The sequence below is a fragment of the Callorhinus ursinus genome, unplaced genomic scaffold, assembly GCF_003265705.2.
Source record: "Callorhinus ursinus isolate GAN/ISIS: 27379988/994484 unplaced genomic scaffold, GSC_fseal_2.0 scaffold125, whole genome shotgun sequence".
NCBI classification, from domain to species: Eukaryota; Metazoa; Chordata; class Mammalia; order Carnivora; family Otariidae; genus Callorhinus; species Callorhinus ursinus.
The window spans coordinates 633,343-645,603 of NW_027397187.1; the positions used below are offsets into that span (position 1 = coordinate 633,343).

The 12,261-nt window shown below is 64.3% G+C and overlaps 2 protein-coding genes across 9 annotated transcripts in view; one reads left to right on the forward strand and one right to left on the reverse strand.

Moving 5' to 3' along the window:
• Positions 1-782: 782 nt before the first annotated feature.
• LRRC26 (leucine rich repeat containing 26) lies at positions 783-1,909 on the forward strand. Its single transcript, XM_025864900.2, has 2 exons — positions 783-1,467; positions 1,553-1,909. The coding sequence occupies exons 1-2, from the start codon at positions 795-797 to the stop codon at positions 1,840-1,842; spliced, it is 963 nt and encodes a 320-aa protein (XP_025720685.1). The 5' UTR covers positions 783-794; the 3' UTR covers positions 1,843-1,909.
• Positions 1,910-1,938: 29 nt separating this feature from the next.
• Positions 1,939-12,261, reverse strand: part of GRIN1 (glutamate ionotropic receptor NMDA type subunit 1) — a 23,956-nt gene continuing 13,633 nt past the window's right edge. For 2 of the 8 annotated variants that reach the window (XM_025864864.2, XM_025864866.2), the window contains 14 exons: positions 10,991-11,135; positions 10,810-10,893; positions 8,916-9,057; positions 8,706-8,833; positions 8,305-8,469; positions 8,111-8,229; positions 7,882-7,994; positions 7,660-7,808; positions 7,401-7,558; positions 7,012-7,173; positions 6,733-6,842; positions 6,480-6,625; positions 5,147-5,257; positions 1,939-2,834 (listed from right to left, as the gene is read on the reverse strand). In XM_025864864.2, coding sequence (XP_025720649.1) covers positions 2,766-2,834; positions 5,147-5,257; positions 6,480-6,625; positions 6,733-6,842; positions 7,012-7,173; positions 7,401-7,558; positions 7,660-7,808; positions 7,882-7,994; positions 8,111-8,229; positions 8,305-8,469; positions 8,706-8,833; positions 8,916-9,057; positions 10,810-10,893; positions 10,991-11,135 — 1,801 coding nt within the window. In that variant the 3' untranslated portion in view covers positions 1,939-2,765. Of the gene's footprint in view, positions 3,204-5,146; positions 5,258-6,479; positions 6,626-6,732; positions 6,843-7,011; positions 7,174-7,400; positions 7,559-7,659; positions 7,809-7,881; positions 7,995-8,110; positions 8,230-8,304; positions 8,470-8,705; positions 8,834-8,915; positions 9,058-10,809; positions 10,894-10,990; positions 11,136-12,261 lie in introns of all 8 variants that reach the window. The other 6 variants (XM_073890012.1, XM_025864865.2, XM_025864867.2 and 3 more) reach the window with 3 other exon arrangements.

Here is a 12,261-nt window from a genome sequence, read left to right on the forward strand (position 1 = left end):
TCCACCTCCTCCTGCCCTGGTCTCAGCCTGGCCCCTCCCCTCATCTGCCTGCGGCCGTATTCCATGAAGTTGGCGGGGGCGCGGGGCCCCTGTCGCCCCACCCCCACCCCGGGAAACCCCAGGGCAGGGTGTGTGACTCTGATGACCCCAGAGGGAGCAGTGTTTGACAGGAGAACTTGCGCTGGTGCCTCTGCCCTACCCACACTGTCTCCTTGAGGTTCTAGGACAGTCCTTACAGGGCCAGGTGGGGCAGACATGACTGTCCCCCTGTCTCGTACCCCCTCCACCCTCCAGCTTACCCCCTGAGCTCAGGCCCCCATCATGTGCTCCTGACCCCACCGATCATCCACTATGGGGATGGGACCATCCCTGGGTGGGGGGGCCACTGCGTGTGTGCTGGGGTCACTTTGCTGGGCAGGAGATGGGCAGAGACTGGGGAGAGCAGCAGGGCTCACGGAGTCCCATCCCATGCGTGGCATCGATGAGTTTGGTGGGTGTGGGTGTTGTCCAGCGCTCAGGCCTCCGCGGGGCGCAGGGTGGTGGACACCTCGGGAGGAGGGGCGAGGCGTCTTGTCAGCGCCGCAGCTGGCCCAGAGCCAAGAGCAGCCCAGCTCTGGGACAGGTGGCTGGCAGTGCAGGACGCTGGCTGTCTGCCCAGCCCCCGCCCTAGGTGCGGGACTGGCCATGGAACAGGAACTACCGGCACTCGGGCCGGAGATTTAATATTTGTGCAGGCGCCGCAGAGACGCACTGGCTCCGTGGACGCGCGAGCAGCGGGCTCCTAGCGCTGCTCCATGAGGAGCCCCTCCTTTCTCTCGCGGCGGCCGCCGCCGATGTTGCTCCTGCTGCTGTCGCCGTGGCCAGTCTGGGCCCAGTCGTCCACCGCGGCCACCTTCCCAGGAACCCCAGGCACCCCGGACTGCCCCGAGGCGTGCGAGTGCGCGCCGGGCGGCCTGGCCAACTGCTCGGGGCGCGCTCTGCCCGCCGTGCCCGCGGACCTGAGCCGGCGCGTGCGCGCGCTGCTGTTGGACCACAACCGTGTGCGCGCGCTGCCGCCCGGGGCCTTCGTGGGCGCCGGCACGCTGCTGCGCCTGGACCTGCGCGAGAACGGGCTGCGCTGGGTGCACGCGCGGGCCTTCTGGAGCTTGGGCGCGCTGCAGCGGCTCGACCTCAGCAACAACCAGCTGGAGGCTCTCGCGCCCGGCACCTTCTCGCCCCTGCGCGCGCTCCGCTCCCTCTCGCTGGCAGGCAATCGGCTGGCGCGCCTGGAGCCCGCGGCGCTGGGCGCGCTCCCGCTGCTGCACGCGCTCAGCCTGCAGGACAACGCGCTGTCCGCGCTCGCGCCCGGCCTCCTGGCCCGCCTGCCGGCTCTCCACGCGCTGCACCTGCGCGGCAACCCCTGGACCTGCGGCTGCGCGCTGCGTCCGCTCTGCTCCTGGCTGCGCAGGCACCCGAGGCCGGCGCCAGGTGAGCCCTCCGGCCGAGGGTGGGAGGGTCGGGACCCACGGACAGCGTCGCCGCCGCCGCCTGACTCTGCATCTGTGTCCCGCAGAGGCCGAGACGCTGCTCTGCGTGTTGCCAGGGCGCCAGACGCTCAGCCCCTTGACCGCCTTCCCGGACGCCGCCTTCAGCCACTGCCCGCAGCCACTCGCTCTGCGGGACCTGGCGGTGGTCTACGTGCTCGGGCCCGTCTCGTTCCTCGCCAGCCTGGCCGCCTGCCTGGCGTTGGGCTCCGTGCTCACCGCCTGCCGCACGCGGCGCTGCCGCGCCACTGCCCTCAGCCGCCTGAGGGGACCGCGGGACTCTGGCCCTGGGAGCCCCGCCGCCTCTGCTCAGGCCTGAGCGGGCCTTGGCTGTTCTCGAATCTTCCCCTGTCCCCTGCCCTTCTTCACAGTCCCTGCACGCGTCAACAAGCAACACAGACAGAAATTTTCGTGACATTCCTTTAGACATCACCACTGCACAAACCGGGTCAGGGGCAGCGCGCGCCGGGCCCCTGGGCGGAGGGGCAGCGCGCGGCTGCGCACGGGCCGCACGGGGAAGGCACGCGCTCGACGCTGGAAGGGCTGGGCCTGTACAAGTTGGCGGGCAGGGCTGAGGACAGTCCGGAGCCAGCGCGTGGGGGGAAGCCTATCTTGGGCTGCAGGCTGGAGGAGGCAAACGGCTGGCTCAGCCGTCGCGGAGACCGGAGGAAAGGGTCAGAGGCGGCGGAGAACCCCAGCGCGCTCCCAGGAGGCAGCTGTCCGCTGAGGATCAGAGTCTGCCGTTGGGGAGGGGCAGGGCCAGCTGGATGGAGGGGGGTCCGGCCGAGAAGGGACGAGGGTAAGAAAAGGAGAGGGGTGGAGCCGAGGCTGCCAAGCCAAGAGCAGGCGCTGGAGGAGGGGGTGGCCCAGCCAGTTGGGGCTCGCACCCACACCGTGGCTCTGGTAGTGGCCGGGGAAGGCTGGGGCTTCAGTCTCTGCTCCAAGCCCCTCCGGGGCCAGGTTAGCCCCTCTCCCCCGCTGCTTAGAGACCCCAGGGCCCTGCCTCTGCCGGAGTGCCCTGCGGCCCTGCCCAGCCAGCTCAGCTCTGGCCTGTCCTCAGCCGCTCTGGTCCGAGCCTCGGTCCAGCAGGGGCTGCCCGCCCGGCAGCAGGGCAGACAGACAGACGGGAGGCCCAGGGTGGGCAGTCTTGGGCGGGTGGGCTTCCCTCAGGCCTTCCCGAGCAGCAGGACCCATCAGTGTCCTTGGCCGGGCTAACTGGGCAGGTGGGTGCCTCCGGGGGCCTCACACCACGGTGCTGACCGAGGGATCTGAGAGGTTGAGCGTGCCCGTGATATCAGTGGGATGGTACTGCTGCAAAATAGAAATACACAGACAAGGCAGCCCGTTAGCCCCCACGCTCGGGGGCACGCGCAGGGCCGGGACGGGTGGACCGGCCAGCCGGCCGACCGGCGGGTGGGCGGGCGCGGCCTGGGGGAGGCTGGGGGGGCGCTCCTCCCCCTGACCCCGTCGTGCTCCGGGACTCTGCGTGGGCCGGGCCGCTGTCCCGTCCATCTGTCTGTCTGTCTGCGGGGGAGGGGGGCAGAGGAGGGCGGGCAGGGCGTCTCAGCTCTCCCTATGACGGGCACACATCTGCAGCTGGCCCTCCTCCCTCTCAATAGCGCGTCGCGGCAGCACTGTGTCTTTTTGGTTTTGCAAAGCGCCGCGTCCACCCCCGGTGCTCTATAAATAAGAACCAACAATCAATACCCGCTGGCCCCGCTGGCTGCCAGGGACCCCAGCCCTGAGCGCCCAGTGCTGCCCTGGCCCAGACCGGCCACAGGACAGGGGCAGAGGATCTTAGCAGCCGGATCGACCCCACCCCTCCCAACAGAGCCCCCCACCCAGGCCTCCCTCCAAGCAGGCGCCCAGCCTGAAACAGGATGGGAACTAGGGCTGCCCTCCCCCGCCCGGACCCTCCAGCTGGCAGCACCCCAGTCACCCCTCAGGGCAGGGCCAGTCCCAGATGCCACATGGTGTCAGGGCTGCCCTGGGAGATGGTCCCTGGTGCCCACAGAGGCTCGGGTAAAGAGTCTATTGGGATTGTGTCCCCAGAAAGGCACCTCGAAGGTCTCTGAGTTGCACCTGGACGAGCTAAGGAGCTTTTCTTTGGGTAGGGGTGTTGTTGGGGGGGGGGGGAATCAAGGACGCCCTCACAAGGCAGCCTATCACCTGTGTAACTTTTGTGCTCCTCCCTAAAAGTGCTGTCTACGAGGATAACCTCTCCCCAGGCCTTCCCCACCACCTCTCCTCTCTGGTCTTGGATCTCTTTCTGAACCCCTTGGCAGGGCCCCTGGCTCAACCCACTTTCTCGGGCCTGTGAAGCCCCGGCCTGTGCTCGCAGCTCCCAATCCCTCACTCTTCACCTACCCTCCCAGTGCCAAGCCCCTCCTGGGAAGCAGAGCAGCCAGGCCACGTGGGCCCCTCTGGGGGCACCCTGATGGCTTCACCCTGGCCTCGGATCATTCTGTGCCAAGCCCTGTCCGTGTCCTGGAGATCTGCCTCCTTCCCAGTGCGCTGCGTGTGTGTGTGTGTGCGTGCGTGCGTGTGTGTGTGTGTGTGTGTGCAAATTCCTGTTTCCACCTTGGAGCATAAGCCCCTGCAGGATGGAGGCCAAGCTGGCCCCTGGACGGCAGGGAGGCCAAGGACAGTGCTAACTCTGGGCTGCCCCCTCCCCACCTTGGATCGGGGTGCCCCTAGCAAGCCTGGGTCCATTTGAAGGGCTTTGATTCCAAGTGTGCACATCTGGTGTGGTGACAAGCTGTCCAGGGTAGGAGGCCCTGCTCTGACGCCCTGTGGGGAAGGGCTAGAGGGTCGGGAGCTGAGGAGCTGCCCTCCTCCCTCGAGGCCTCTCCTTCCTGGGCCTCTGTCTGGGAGCCTCAGTGACTCCGGCTCTGCCTGGGGTGGGCTCCACCCCTCTAGTGCCACCCAGTCCCCGCCTGGCGGTCCCCTGTGGCTGGGGGCCTGTCCCAGTTCCAGGCCCCAGCCGTCCACCCAGATGGAGCCAGGCCCGGCCCCCAGCCCCGGCCCACACAGAGACCACATGGAGGGGATGCAACAGGCATGGCTCTGGTGAGACGCGTGACACAGGTGTCTGGGTGGCGGGGCTGGCAGCCAGACAGATGGGCGGATGGGACACCACAGCCACCCCCCATGGATGTCGCGAGGGGGGAGAGAGGGCAGTGGGCTCCTCTGGGAGAGGCTGGAGAAACGGATGTGACAGAGAGGTGGCGTGGCCTCCCACAGGTGAGGAGTCCAGGACAGATTGGCTCTGGGCTCCCAGGGGCCCTGGGCTCAGAGGCTGACTGGCTGACCAACGACATGACACAGCTTCAAGATGGCGCATGGCGTCATGGCATGGGGGGCAGACCAACGCAGAGACACATGGGGAAAGAGGACCCAGTGAGGGCCAGTGGGAGAAAGGACCAAGAAAGGTCTAGAGAGAGAGTGAAGACCTCATGTGCTGGGCAAATAGAGATGAAGGCAGAAGGGCCACAGCGGTCAGAGGTGGGGGTGGATGGGATGGTGAGGGAGAGGGGGAAGGCACGCCTGAGGCACGGGACACAGACACGGGGGCGGGGCGAGATAAGAGTCGGAGACGTGGGACTGGGCGTTCTTCCCCTTACCGTGTCTTTGGAGGACCTACGTCTCTTGAAGCTGGAAGCCAAGGTGGAGGTGATAGCCCTAAATGTGGCTTTCTTTTTAGGGTCGGGCTCTGCTCTACCACTCTTTCTATCCTAAAATGAATATGTATAAGTGATTAGACAGCTAAGGGCGGCGGCCACACCTGCCCTCGCCTGCTCCTCGGGGGCTGCTGCCCAGCCTGGCCGGCCACTCAGGCCCTCGCTCCTGCCTGCCTCGCTGTGCTGGACAGACGGACCAGCAGCTGGACGTGTGCAAGCAGCCCCTGCTCCTGCCCGGTCTTGGGCCTGACCTTGCTTGTGCTGGGGCTGGGCTTGGGGCGTGGGGGTCCCGTCTGGCTCTCTTCCTGGGAGGTCAGTCTGGCTCCCTGGCTCCTGGGTGACCCTGGATTACAGGTGTCCCAAGGAGGAGGGTCCCCCAAGCCCTGGAGGAGTTGCCCCTCGGGCCCTGCCAGCCATTCTGTCCCAAGGGGACGCCAAGATTCAGGAAGGGGCTGAGGGGCCAAAGGCAGGTGGCAAGATGAATTGGAGAGATAGATGGAGGTGGCTTCCAGACCCTGGCCTGGGGTCTGATGGCCAGAATGGCCCTGTGCCAGCCAGTGAGAGCAGTGACCAGGTCCCGAGAACAAGAGTCGGCAGATGAGAGGTGTGGGGGCTCCAGCAACCCGCCCCCCCCGTGGCCCTCCCTCTCTGGACACCAACTTCATCCCCAGACCCAAGCTCTGGGGAGGCACCCAGAGAAAGAGAAGAGATGAAGGAAGCCAGAACTGGGCCGTGGGGCATGAGCCCACAGGCCTGCACAGGCCCCACTGCCTGCCCTATCCCAGGTGGGCAGCCTGTTTCCTGCTGGCAGCGAGTTCCCACAGACACAGCCTGGGGTGCCAGGCAGGGCCAGCTGGCCCGATTCAAGGTGGAGTCATGGAGCAGAGGACAGAGCAGGGCAGCAGGGAAAGGGGTTCCTGGCGGATGCCGAGGAGAGGCATGGGGCGGCGAGGGCAGAATATGTCTTGGACTCACGTGCTACACCCAGGTGGGTCCCTGTCTTACCCTGCCTCAGTTTGCCTTCCTATGGAATGGGCGCCGGCGGGCGACTCTGGAGACAGAGGGGCCAGGCAGAGGCTTGGAGCCGGGCTTTGCAGGGGGCAGCCACCTGCAGGTGGCCCCCCGGCAATGCTGCCCCTGGTTGGGGCTCTTAGCTCCAGTCCTGCCCGCATGGGCTCCTGGGAGCCTGAGCCAGTGCTTCGGCCTGCGGGAATGGAGGAGGGCCGGGGCCAGGCCGGGCCATGGGCACCAGGCCTCGGAGGCTGGCCTGTCCTACCTGCAGGTTCTTTCTCCACACGTTCACGGCTGCGAACGCTAGCTGCATCTGCTTCCGGCGAGCGTCCTTGTGTCGCTTGTAGGCTATCTCAATGAAGATCAGGAAGATCCCGGCCACGATGCCCCCAGCCACCAGCATGAAGACCCCTGTGGGCCAGGACCCAGCACCTCAGCTGTGGGCTGGCCAGTCTGCAGGCCCCTTGGAGGACCCCACCAGTGTTAGCAGGGGCGTTGAGGGAAACGGGGAGGCCTACCTGCCATGTTCTCAAAGGTGAGGGTAGCAGGGGCGTTGCTGCGAGAGTCACACTCCTGGTACCGCACCCATGTCTTGTCCAGATCTTCCATGAAGCCATTCTCATGGGACCTGGGAGGGAGCATCCTGGAGTGGGCGGGGCACCGGGGTGGGGCCCCCGTTGGGGTGGCGGGGTGCGTGTGCCTAGGGGTAGGGTCTGGCTCTGGGGAGGGGTTGGCCTCTGGTGGGAGCCTCTTGGAGAAGGATGAAGGGCAGCAGGCAGCGGGTGAGGCAGACTCACTTGAGGATGGACAGGGAGACATTCTGCTTCCAGGGGCTGTCCTTGCGCATGCCAATGCCAAAGCCCGAGCGGAAGAACAGCTCGCCAGTGGTCACTAGGTCGCACTTCTGGGAGGCCTCGAACTCCAGCACTGCCGAGTCCCAGATGAAGGCGTGAAGCTTGCTGTGGGCAGGGGCAGGGGTCACAGGCGCCCTGCACAACCAGGCTGCTTGCAGTCTCCACCTCCTGCCCACCTGGAAACCTTACCTCTGTTTCCATCCCGCGGTTCCCGTCCAGCCTGGACACACACACTTTTCCTGTAGGGGCGGATGCCCCTCCCTGCCTGTCCCCCCACAACTTGTCCCGCCCGCCCCTCCCCCTCACCGGTCCCGCCCGCCCCTCCCCCTCACTTGTCCCGCACGGCCTGGATGGCCTCGGCGGCGCTCTCGTAGTTGTGCTTCTCCATGTGTCGGTACATGGTGCTCAGCTCCACCTGCCGCCGGAAGTAGATGTCCACCGAGCTCTGCTTCACCGTCGCGTAGATGAACTTGTCGGAGGGATTCCTCAGCTGCAGGGTCAGAGGGCAGGGCTCGCTGCTGCTCCCGGGGCCCACCCCAGACAGAGTTCCGCTGACCTCCCCCTCCTCGCCCCCAGCCGGCCAGGCCTCACCCGTGGGTCGTTGATGCCCGTGATGCGCTCCTCCGGCCGGTCCAGCACCAGGAAGGCCGCCAGGTTGGCGGTATAGGAGGCCACGATGATCATGGCGAAGCCGGCCCACACCATGCCCAGGATGCGCGCTGAGAAGCTTCGGGGGGCGCCTGCGGGCAGAGAACGGTCAGCTCCGGGCAGGCGGGAAGGGGCGGAGCGGGATGCGGCCGGGCGCGGCCTCACCTTCCCCGATACCCGAGTTGAGCAGGACGCCCCAGGAGAACCACATGGCCGAAGACAGGGTCAGCGCGTCTTCCTCCTCCTCTTCACTGTTCACCTTGAACCGGCCGAAGGGGCTGCGGGGCGCAGAGGGCGGGCGGGAGAGGGCGGGAGGGGCAGCCCTGCCCCGCCCCCTCGCCCGGCTCCGCCCGCCCCCGCAGAGGGAGGTGTCCGGCCCCCGGGCCGCGCTCACCTGAAGCGGTCCAGCAGGTACAGCATCACGGCCACCACGTGCACCGACAACCCCACCAGCAGCCACAGCGTGCTCTGGAAGGGCTGCATGAACGAGTCCAGCGTGCTACGGGGGATCTCCTGCAGGTGGACAGGTTGTCAGCGCCACCCGAACTCACCTAGGACCCCACCCCAGCCGCGCTGGGCCCTGCCCACCTTCTTGACCAGAATGGTCAGGCCCTGGTACTTGAAGGGCTTGGAGAACTCGATGTACTGTGCACGCTCGTTGTTGATGGTCAGCGGCGCCACGATCATGTCCGCCTGCCCGCTGAGCAGCTCGCCCATCATCCCATTCCACTCCTTCTTATTGCTGTTGTTCACCTGCGGGGCGATACAGCTGGTGGGCGCGCGCACGATGTCAGCCCCACTCCCGCGACAGGCTCCTGCCCTAGCTCAGCTCTTGGGCCCACCCACTCCAGACCCCATCCCAGTCCGTTGGCCCCGCCCGCCCGCCCGCCCCCGCCGGGCCCGCAGGCCCCGCCCACCCCGGCCTTGTCCTTAGCCAGACTGCTTCCCCCCGGACCCGTCCCTCGTGGCACCCAGCAATCCACGCGTACCCGCTCTTGAGTGCCGAACTTGCCATCAGCCACCAGGTGCACCTCGTAGGTGAAGTTCATGGTGCGCGCCAGCTTGATGAGCAGATCGATGCAGAAGCCGTAGCAGCACTGAGGCACTGTGTGGCGAGCTGGAGACGCGACAGGGGCCATTACCGCCGAGCTCCCGGCCCCTCCGCCCCGCCCCGCCCCGCGCCCCAGCCCCGCGCTCACGGCTGCCTGGCGACGTGTCGTTGGGTCCAGTGCAGATCACTTTCTTGACCGGGTCCCCATTGACGGTGAACTCCTCCTTGCATGTGCCATCGCTCAGCGTGGGCTTGACGTACACGAAAGGCTCCTGATGGATCGTCACAATCTGCGGGGGAGGGGGAGGGAGAAGACCCAGCTTGGACCACTCACCCTAAGCCCCCAGACTCCCCTGGATGCCCTACAAATCCCTGACATCCCCCCACCTCCAGCCGCTGCCCCTCCGTGCTCAGCTCCACATCTCCCTGGCCACTCTCAGCAACATCTGCCTGTTGTCCCCTAGAGGGTCCCCAGACTACTCAGCGTTCAGAAGGCTCATGGCCTCCTGAAACACTGTCCCCTCCTCTTGGCCACTTGTCTTTGGGGTATTGGCTTATGCATCACTCCCTCCATCAGAGCCTGCTGGAATGTCCAGTCTGCCCCGCACCTTCTCTGATTTCTCAGTGGTGAAAAACTCCCTGTCCCAGCGCAGAGCATGCATCCTGCCCCCCACTGCCTACCATGAGGACAGGGGCATGTCTGGCACCCACCCCGAGTCTGCACAGGACCTGAGACCCACAGGGATCACCCTTATCTGGTCACCTGGCCCCTCCGGCCCTCAGCCTCCTCAGCGGTGCGTATTTGACCACCTAGCTTTGCTCCCTCCTTCTTTCCTCCGTGGTTGCCGTCCTCTCTCCCACAGCTTGCCTCTCAACCCAAGGCCCCCTTGAGGCTTATGCTGGGGTTCTCTCTTCTCCCTGTCTTTCACGGGCCCAGAGGCTGGGGGTGAGGAGGACACGTATGGGACATGGGGAGCTGAACCAAATGCAACATACTGATGAGGGGCCCCAGAGGAGGTGATGTTGGAATTGGGCATGCAGAGTAGGCAGGGATCAGTTTGAGAGGGACCGTCTGGCACACTGGGGAGGGGGGGTCTGCAGGGTGGGTTGGCCAGAGTCTCAGCTGCAAGGGCAGCATTTTGACTTTTCCCCCCTGGGGGATTGGGAGCACCTGAAGGAGCTTACTGCTTTTTAAACTTTCATCATGTTTTCTTTAAAAAAAAAGTGTTTTTCTATTATACAAGCAATATATGTTTGTGCCTTTAAAAAATCGGTGAGACCAAAACACCTTGCACAAAGCCATCTGCAATCTGGCAGCCTGAATGGGACCATCTGGCCATCAGTGTTTGGGCTCCTACTTTCAGACTTTTAAATACAAGGTATCGAACTGCTTTGGAAAAGCCCACTCTACTTGTTGGGAACGATGATGACTGTGAAGAAGGGAGGAGCCCAAAGGAGCAAGGAAGGGAAGTTTCGAGGGGAAAGGCCAGCAAAGGAGGGGCTCCCAGAGGCCCAGGGAGAGAGCCAAGGAGGGAACAGCCTGCTATGGGGAATGCCCCGGTGGTGGGGGACAGAGCCAAAAGGACAGTGTGACTCAGTCACAGCAGGAGGCTGTGAAGACTGGGGGTGGGGTGGTTAGGTGATGAGTATGGAAGTGGCAGCTCGAGAACCAGAACTCAGGATGGAGAGTGCTGCAGCTGAGGTCCCCAGAATAACTACCTAGTGGTCCCTCTGTCCCCTATCAGCTCATCCCCGGAAGAGTCCTGTCCCACACGGCTTCTCTAGACTCAAGTGGAGTTGGATCAGGAGAGGCACTGGAGAGAGCCCATGGGATGGGGGGCCAGCAGCTTCCTCTCGTCCCTCCACCTGCTCTCCCTGCTTCCTCTGTGGTGCCAAGTGTGGCCTACAGCAGCCAGGTGCCGGTCATTCCCCACTTCCTTCAGTCACTTTCATTGGCCTCACTGTCCCCCGCCCCCCAGGCCCAAGGAGCTGGATGGAGCATCGGGGGTGTGGACGCTGGCAAAGGGGGGCAGGATCCCTACCTTCAGCCTGGTGGACATCTGGTACCCTCGGGGCTTCTCTGTCTCTCCACCTGGCCAAATGATCTTCCTGTCATTAGGGATGACCTGGGGGTGGGAGTATGAGATGGAGGGTGGCCACGCAGGGGTCTTGGCCCCAGGACCCTAAGGCCCCAGCCCCCACCCCCTCATGACCCCCACCTACATGGGTGCCGTTGTAGATGCCCACTTGCACCAGCTTCCGGTTTTGTAGGTTCATGATGCTGTAGTTAGCAAACTTCCGATCCCCATCCTCATTGAACTCCACGCGGCCTGTCACCCCGTCTGCATACTTGGAAGACATCAGCACTCTGGAGAAGGCATTGTGGGCAGACTTATCAGAGACGCTCCCTCTCCCTGGCCTTTTGAGCCCAAGCCCCTTTTCCTGCCTCAATCCCAAGAAGGAAAGATCAGCAGATGTCAGACCCTCGTGCTGGGCATCTGGTGGACAGTGTGCTGGTCTGCCAGCACCAGCCCCTCCCCACTGGACCTACGGACAACACAGCTATGGTAGCCCAGGAACTCCTGAGCACCAGACCCTATTCGAGGGCTTTCTGTGGGTTGGGACAGCCCCTCCCAGCAGCCATCCTTGCTTCACAAACGAGGAGGAGTAAGTCCAGGTAGGATGCAGTAGCCTGTTCACCAGCAAGTGGGGGAGGTGGGGTTGAGGTCCTGTCTTGTGTGCACACGGGGCCACATATGTGACACACGTGATCTTTGTGTGGATGCACCCCTATGCACGTGCTTGTGGCACGCCTGTGTATGTGCCACTCACCTCTCTGAGTCTGTGCACACGTGCTGCATAGATCTGCAGTTGCGTGTGTACCCCTGTTGTAGGCACTATAACTGTTCTGCACATGCTACTCAGTGTTTGCTATTTAGTGGGGTGGGGTGGATCTGGTGATGGGCTGAGTGGTATAGCGTCCGGGGTGCTGTGACTTATCTCCTGCCCCCTTGTGGCCATCCACTTGGGCATCTGGCCAATCCTGGCTCTCTACAGGCTTGGTTTCCATCCTTGGGGTCTCCTTTGTCTGATCTGCTGGGTCCCTGGAAGCCCCCTGTCCCCAAATGCAGCAGGAGCCTCCTCCCAAGGGTTGTTAGGCACCCTGTGTAGGTGGGGTGGGTCTCAGGGTTGGCTGCAGTGTTAAAAGGTGGGGTCAGGAGCAGTGGAGACAGCCATGACTTCACTGACATTTGAAGCGTTAATGTCGGTGTTGGAAATGAGGTGGATGATTAGCACAGTGGAAACGGAGGTGGTGGTGGTAGGAGAGAGGTGGGGGAAGAGGAGCGAAGTCGGGGAGATGACGGTATCTGCACCTGCTGAAGAGAACTACTCCCATCTCCTGAGAGGCCCCGCCCACCCGTAGAAGAGAACCTCGCCCACCTCTGGAAGATAGTCCCCGCCCACCTCTAGAAGAAAGCCCCGCCCACTTCTGG